The sequence below is a fragment of the Arachis ipaensis genome, chromosome B2, assembly GCF_059453495.1.
Source record: "Arachis ipaensis isolate K30076 ecotype BB chromosome B2, ASM5945349v1, whole genome shotgun sequence".
NCBI classification, from domain to species: Eukaryota; Viridiplantae; Streptophyta; class Magnoliopsida; order Fabales; family Fabaceae; genus Arachis; species Arachis ipaensis.
The window spans coordinates 115,147,141-115,155,785 of NC_142437.1; the positions used below are offsets into that span (position 1 = coordinate 115,147,141).

Below are 8,645 nucleotides of genomic sequence, written 5' to 3' on the forward strand. Positions count from 1 at the left end.
TGACTATTTGCATTGTCTAAGGGAATGATGTATATATATATTGTGAGAGGAGTCTTTCTAATCATTTAGTTGTTAGAGAATTAATAGACATAATTAAGGAAGATCCAACATGTATCAAAGACCAAACAATAAGACACGGGATCATGAAGGGCACAATTTCCAGAAACTCATTATTATAATAATTAAGGTGTTAGACTTGATTTATGAGGCTAATACTATTCAAGAGATCTATGATATAGCAACTACGACAAACTTTTGTGTGTATATTGATAATGATAACCATGTAGTAGTGTACATTATTTGTGACAGGTTGGATAGTATTCTTGTCTGCAATTAACTAATATTATTCTACAAACTTTGGAAATTATTAGAAGTTAGATAGCCATGATTATCCTTTATAGTCTTGTTTTTTTTTTTTTTTTAAATTTAGAATATATATTTGCAATGATCTAATTGGCAAGTACAATACTTTATAACCCATTTTTTTATATTTTACTTCGTATCTTTGAGAAATGCAAAACTTATAATAATAATAATAATAATAATAATAATAATAATAATAATAATAATAATAAAGTGTATCGTATTAATAATAAAATTACATTATTTATCCAACTTTTGTGTTATATATACTAAAGCAAACCCATCCTCCTTTTTTTTTTTTGGTCGGAAAGTTTTTTTATATTTCTGAATGAAACGTATGATCCCTGACCAAAAAAAAAAAAAATGAAACGTATGAACTCGTATTGAAAATGGTTACATCAAATATTTCTAGTTATACACACCATTAAACCACATCATAGTGCTTCTAACTTGAACTGATCCCATTCCCTGGTGCACTCTTGAGGCAACTTGAAAAAAAAATTCAAAATAATAAAATAATTTAATTTTAATATACTCACAATACAAAAGAGTTTTATAATAAATATATTTAATTGTATATTATCACGGTAAAAAAAATATTTAATATTCAAATATATCACTTAAAAATTATCTAAATATATAAATTTACTTGAATAATCATATAAAAAATTTTATATTTCAAAATTAAACTCATAATAGAATTTTATAAATATTATTCCCATTTCTTTATCACTAACCTACTATAGCGTTTTTTGGGTCAAAGTATTATTAAATTAAACATTATAACCATGTTAGGTTTATGTAAAAAATTAATTATCAATATAAAATACATGTCAAATATAAAATATATATTAAAATAAGTTAAATAATATATATTTATATACAAATATATAGAACTGATTTAGTGACATTTTTTTGTTTTCTCAAAGTATTTTTGTAAATGTTTTTTTGGTAAAATATTTTTGTAAATATTAATAGCGGGTTATATTTGTTTAGAAGAAAATTTTACAGGCCTACAAAATGGGCCTCTTAGTGTTAATAGTTGGGCCTTTAGAGGAGGCATTAAACCTCTATGATCCATGAGCTTTCTCTTTTTGTCCAAAGCCCAATATACAAATGCAAAAAAATAAAGAAACAATTTTGGCGCGGAAGCGGTGGCAGAGCATTTTGAAACACTCGTCTTTCTCAATTCTCAAATCGGAAAAAAGGTTCCTTTGGATTATTCGATTCCACAGATGATGATGATGGATTCAACCACCGAAGCTTCTGGATCATCGCTTGAATCGTTGATGTCTTCCTTCAACGCTCGCATAACTCATCTTCAGGAGCTCGTCATTGCAAGAAACAGTTACTTACTCCAACTCTTCTTCTTTTCTATAATTCTAGAAGATTCCGTTCCACGCAGCCGTTATTTATTTATTTATTTTATTCAATTTAATTATTTTGGTGTAGTGTTTCCGGCGAGCAGCATGGCTGACCTATCGGCGGTGGACGCGGCGGTGAAGGCCATGGAGCTTCAAGTTCAGGCCATCAAGGATCGCCTCCGCGAAGAGACTCAAGCCATTCCCAAAACCAAGGCATTTATTTTACTTTATTACTTGCACGTCACATAGCAGATCGTGAAAATTTCAAATTTATTGAGTAAATTTTCAAGTTAGTCCTAGATAATTGGCAATTGAGGTCAATTTCGTCCTTTAAAGTTTTCAATCTCTACCAAAATGTCCAAAATTCGCAAAATTCAGTTGAGAGTTTGATAATATTTCATAGCTAGAGAGTTATGCAGAAACATGTGATCAGAGCATTTATAATATTTTTATCATTCTTTCCATGTCCTCAAGATATGTCACCAAATGTGACAATTGCTTTGACACATTGTATTTGATTGAACTATTGAAGCAATATATTCGGGCTCTGTAGCACTGCTCTTTAAAATTCTATCTACTAATGAATTTGAAGTTGGTTGCTGATACTTACATGAGAGGATATGATCCATTATGTTCACCCTGTGTTTGTTGTGTTTATTTATTTGCTTTCAAATGAATGGTATGGGCAATTGGGTTTTTATATTTTGCTTTGATCCCCCCCCCCCTCCCTCCCCTCTAATTTGTGGTGAGGTTTGTTGCTGCTGCTCCTGCTCTGTGTGTGTGTCTGTGTGAGTTGCTTCGTTTGAGGCCTCATGGAAATAATGATATAGTTTTATTTGGTTCTCATTTGCTGTTCCAGCTACAAAGGTACAATCATTAATCATTAATTATTTACACTAGAGACTAAATGAAAACAAAATTGTGTTGGATTATTTTGTATTAACTTCTTATAATGGAAACCACTTTTCAGCTAAAAATATACAATAATAGCTATTAGTAAAAGAAAAATATTATTGTGTATATATGATGTGCAAGATATGTGGTGCGTAGTACATCATGAAGACTCACATCATTTACCATTGAATGGGGTGTGCGTCTAGACCAAATAGGGTTCTCTAGCGGTGGATGTTGTATGAATTGTTATGGTCCTATAAGGTTGTCTTAAGATTATCTGAAAGATGAGAGGAAAAGATGGATGATTTGTTGAGAAAACTGTTTATGTTCAAGTGAATGACCATTGAATTTGGTTTAATTTTCTGGCCTGCTTATAGAAATTGATCAGTGCCTCATTGAAGCAGCAAAAGAAACTACAGAATATGTCCCTTCATGCTCCCTCTCAATTGCCCGATAGGGTGACAGTTTCAGATTCAAATACTAGTAGATGGTAATTACACCTTTTTTTTTTAACCTTGCTGTAATGTGCAACAATTTATTGTGAATTCGGATATATTTTATATAATATAACCATTCCTGTTGTGCTGAATTCTAGTCTTGTTCTTCAGTTTGTTACCTGAATTTTCTGTACAAGACCCTGGATTGGAGGCTTTGAATTTGAAGGTTAATGAAGAGCCTGCTCCGTTACCTAAGGTAAATGAAATATGTTATTGGTGCAGACATTATTTTCTTCAATCCTCCCAACTCTTCCCTATTTAGTATTTAAAACAGCACAAGTGATTAACAGTTTGATACTATTCCATTTCCTTGCATTTCATGTGTCTCATTTTATTTTCTTCTATTGTTTGTTTTTGTCTGTTTTTACAACTTGACAATCAGTGTAACCTGTTCTCAAAGATGTTACATTATTTTTTTCCTTGACTTGCTATGTTTTCAAATTGATGTTGTCTCACATTTTCTTTTGTTTCATCATTTTAAGGAGAAAAAAGGTCGCAGTTCACCACCAATGTGGCATGTTACTGCAAGTGAACTAGATTCCTTGTCATCGTAAGTAATTTGAGTTCAGCTTAGACTATACAACATCTGTGTAAATTGCTTGTTCAGAGAAAGAAAAATAAAAAAAAATTTCAGTTGTCATTGTTATAAGCCCTTGTAGCTTCACTCCTTTCAATTTTTCCATTGCTTCTGGTCTTTAAATGAAAATTTGTTGGAGCAATCCAGCAGTTTTCCAGGCACGTATATCATTTGAAATGTTTACAATAATTTTTGAAATTCCTTTCCCTTCTCATTATTTGATTAATTGATGATACCTTTGTGCTTTGGCTTTTGATAATGAAATTCGTATCTAACACTTTGTGACTGATATTAGATACATGAGAGGTAGGCTTACTCTAGAGAAGGTGAATGCAGCAATCAATGACATGGCATCCTATGCTGAAGCAAATGCTCAACTTATCATAGCCCCGAAAAAGAAGGTTAACAATCAAATTCTTTTTAGATGTAAATTGCAAAGTACATTCTTTAAATTCTTGACAACTTGTTCTATTTGTGCATGAAGTTGGCAGAAAATCTGTGGGAGAAAGCCCTGGTGAGTGAAGCATCAATTTTCATGTTAATGTGTTATTTCTTGTTTCATTTATGGCAAAAGGGAAGGTTCTCGTTCATGTTGCAAAATGCAGGAAATTAGAGATATTGCAACTATGGAAGGGGTTAAGGGAAAACATTTCTTTCTTGAAGCTGACATAAAAGGACCATCACTGAAGCTTGACAATACTGGAAAGGCAATACTAACTGTGAGTATTCTTGTTATCCATCTCAAATTTGCTTCAGTTCTTCCCAAAAAAAAAAAATGAATCCATGATTGTTGATTGTTTTAACTCCTACATTATAAATGTTCTGTTTTGCTATTCAACAGTTCACTTCTGATAATGATTATGTCAAGGATCTGAAACAAATCAAGTTCTTCTTGATTGTGGCATTGATTCTACTCTCTTTCCCGAAAAATATTGATGTTAACATATTAGTCCTCAAGTTTTTGATTGGTTTATGTCATCTCTTCAAGGAATTCATTTGCCAATTTTCTTCAATAAGATAACTGTTAATTGTTCCACCTTAGTTACTTGGGAAGCAAGCAGTGTGTGTATGGTGTTTTACACTTTCAACTGTTATTTCTTGGGAAAAATTGATTGTGCTATAATTTGTCTTTGCTGTTTCTGCAGGTTCTTCGTCACCTTGGCCGCATCAATGAGACTCGTGTCGGCCATCATCGCATCATTATTCTGCAGAAGCCTAACTGAACAAGTTTGGTCATTTAGAATTAGAAGATTTTAGTATCATGATAAATCCAATACACCTTTGATGTTCAAACTCATAGCAAGATATATTTCAGGACCTAAATACTTGTATGAAATCAGTTTATGCATGTTACCTTATGTGTCTCTGTTGTATCTTTTTTCAATGGATGGTGCTAAACTTGATTGCCAGATTAAATATTGCATCTGATGCCAAATACGTGACTAGTTATAAAACATACTATTGTTTTTGTTATTCAAATCTAATTTGTTGGTCGTTTACTCTCTAGTGTTTAAAATATTTTTTCTTTCTATGATTAGTTTTCTAATAAAATTGCACTAGAAATAGCAAAGTCTAGCATTCAACCCTGAATTCTCTGGCCACTCATTCAATCTCTGCCTAACTTCTTATTACAATCTCACTAAGCAGGACAAACATTAGCATAGTTATCAAACCTTAATCTTTTCCCTTGGCAGCTAAATGTTGATAAAAGTTTTTTTTTTTATTAGTTAATTCCCTTGGTCTTAAACAGTATGATTTCATACTATAAGTTGTGTTCATTTTTATTTTTGGACAGCGTGTGTTATCTCAATTTGAATTAGTCTAAGTTGATAATCAGTATTTTGGTGAGTAACAAGAACTCATGAAAATTTTCATCCATTTTTACCTGCAACAAAAAGTACTGAGTTTTTTTCTTGCTAATTTCCCTGGTATGTTACCGCCTTACAGGTTTTGAATAGCAATAATCCTTCACATTGTAATAATCATTTCACAATTTACTAAGCTTTAAACATTTATATCACATTATCATATCTTCTCTCTACTTAAGTAACTTTAATAATTTTTCAATATATATGCTATTTTTTTTTCAAAGTCCTTGTAGATGGATGTTATATGAAAATACTAGGGAAAATAAATTTAGACACTCATAAGAATTATATTTTTTACTTTTTAAATTTATTAACTTTAATTAATGAAGGAGACATTTTTTTTCAAAAAAAGACATTAGTAATATTTATATTATACATATTTTATCTCTATTCTCCTTTAACCTCTAGGTTTGTTAAAAAAATGAATATAGTTAACAAAAATTATATAAATATATTAATTTTCTAATAAATTTAAAAAATAAGAAACAATATTTTGAGAAAAAGTACTAATATACATCCTGTTTAACAGAATTCTTCTACTAATGGTCTAATGCTACATAAATTTGTCTTAATAAATTGTTTTTGATTGCTTTAAAATCTAACCAAATGGCTACCCTTGACATTCTCGGTTTTTTCGCTTCATGATAATATATATAGGAATAGGACCATAGGAGTGTGTTCAAATGTTCAATGCTCTTGAGTCTTGACTTTCTTGAAACAATAGATTATGTGAATTTAAAATTGTCTAAAACAAACACAAACTCAAAGATTAGACACATTAGTGCGATTACAAAAATATTTTGTGGACGCATAACAATTTGCATTAGCATTGGGGATAGGGACAAAGTGCATTAAATTAAAGGCAGCTGGGTTTGAATTTTGTCACCATGCTAGCAGAGGTGGGGTCCTATAAGGTTTAGACAGAAAAACAGAGAAAAGAGAAAAGACATGACATAGTGAACAGTAGTAGGGTACTAACTGGCTCTATTTTTTGCTGCAGTTGCTCCTTTTCTCATCAATTCTCGAGTCTATTCTTAGGATTATAATAATATTTCTGGGCCCATATAGCCGCACCATCTTAATGATGCTACTTTCATTTCCCATATGCTACAACTTGGATTATTTTCCTATTATCAATGCTAATGTTTTGTTAAAAGTAGATTTTGTTATAATTGTCGTACCTAAAAAAGTTTTGCTAATTTGTGCAGTAAAAATAAGTATATTATAAAAAAAAATATTTTATAAAAATTAATTTTTTTACGTTTTTAATACATTAAGGGTTTGTTTGGGTGAACTTTTAAAAAAAGATATTTTTTTGAGTTATCTTTTTTTAAAAGATCTTATATAGAAGTAAAAGTAATTTTATGTTTGGATATCTCATGTAAAAAGATATTTTTATCTATCAATTATGTTTGGATATAATAATATAAAAGTACTTTTTTGTTTATTTATTACATGAAAAACATCTTTTTTTAAGAAAAAAAAGATCTTTTAAAAAAAGATGTAAATTACAACTTTTCAAAAAAGATCTTTTTTTTATTTTACTAGTACTTTTACTTTTACTATTAGAAATTTGCCAAACACGTTAAAAAATAAAAAAATATTTTTTTTATTGAAAAAGATCTTTTTTTTAACAAAATAATGGCGCCCAAACATGTACTAAATATATTAAAAATGTTCTATTATTATATTTTAAAAATATGTTTTTAGGACAAAAATAAATTATCTATATAAAGAAAAGTGTCTTCATATAGAAAGATTTAAGTTTAATTAATACAGTTGATATTATAATTATTTTTTAATAAAATTACATCGTCATTAGATTTTTTTTTTTAAATTTATATTATCTAAATATTATGTATAAAAGAATTATTTTAAAATATTTTGAACTAGAACCAATCATGATATTTGTTAGATATGGCCATACTTAGGTCAAACCACTACAAAATCATTTACTGATGTATATCTTATAGATATATAGTAGTATTCTTTAGTTTCTTTCAGCAAATTTTTCTACCTACTCTTTACTTTTATATTAATAAGGGCATGTATTCTAAAGAATTATTATTAATAGATATTTTTTATTTTAATAAATAATAAAAATTAATTTTTTTTTATAAAAAAAATCTTAATTAATAATTTTAACATATAAAATAAATATTAGCTACACCTTAATATTACTATCATGTTAAGAAGACTAGTTTTGCTGTTATTTCATTAACACTCAATGAAATGGTATTCGTTTTGGACGAAGCCTACTAGTTCATCAAATCTTCTCTATGAATAAAAAATTTGACTAATTCAACTTTGATCAATAAATATTCAGAAGGAAGTTTTGTTTTTTTTTTTTAACTAAAAAAAGGTTTTTTTTTTTTAGTGATACTAAAAAAAGAATTATTAAGATATCTATGACACATGTGTAAGTTTTGGGCCAGTTGTCCATGCACACACACAGAGAGAAAAAAATTGAAACAAAGAGAAGTTAAAAAGAAAAACTAGGCCAAAAAAAAAATAAAAAAAAGGTGCGTATAAGTATTTATTATTTCTCAAACTTGGATTCAAAACACTTAAATTTGAAACCAAAAAGTCAACAACAAGAAAATCAGAAACCAAAAACTAATTTTAGGATCATATCAAAAATGTACTTTGCTGGTAATGGTTAACCCAACAAAAATGCATTTGAATTATTTTTTGCCAAAAAAAATATCTTTTAAATTTTATTATCAATAAAAATATTTTTAAATAATTAAAAAATATAACAAAAATACACATCTATTTTAATTTGGATTCAATTAAATTTCAAACAACTTATTATATATTCGGCTTGGCCATATCAAGATTTTTTTACCACATAAAATACTATGATAGTCATGCATGTCACGCTTTTCTATTACCAGAGCAAGTATTTGATTATGATTAGACATTTTTTATATATTTTTTAATTATTTGATGGTATTATTATTAATAACAAAATTTAAAAATATTTTTATCAACGCGAAAATAATTAGAATGATTTTTGATGGGTTACTCTAACCCTAAAGTCCATTTCTTCCATTCTCCCCTTCATTTTCAAGGATTCCAT

At 28.7% G+C, this 8,645-nt stretch overlaps 1 protein-coding gene across 1 annotated transcript; it reads left to right on the plus strand.

The window, feature by feature from the left end:
• The first annotated feature begins 1,517 nt into the window (after window positions 1–1,517).
• On the plus strand, window positions 1,518–5,174 carry LOC107628521 (spindle/kinetochore-associated-like protein). The gene is made up of 9 exons (XM_016331165.3): window positions 1,518–1,710; window positions 1,816–1,940; window positions 2,999–3,111; window positions 3,230–3,314; window positions 3,601–3,668; window positions 3,991–4,096; window positions 4,180–4,209; window positions 4,301–4,414; window positions 4,841–5,174. Exons 1-9 carry the CDS (start codon window positions 1,599–1,601, stop codon window positions 4,916–4,918), a joined length of 831 nt encoding a protein of 276 aa, XP_016186651.1. The 5' UTR covers window positions 1,518–1,598; the 3' UTR covers window positions 4,919–5,174.
• The last annotated feature ends 3,471 nt before the right edge of the window (window positions 5,175–8,645 follow it).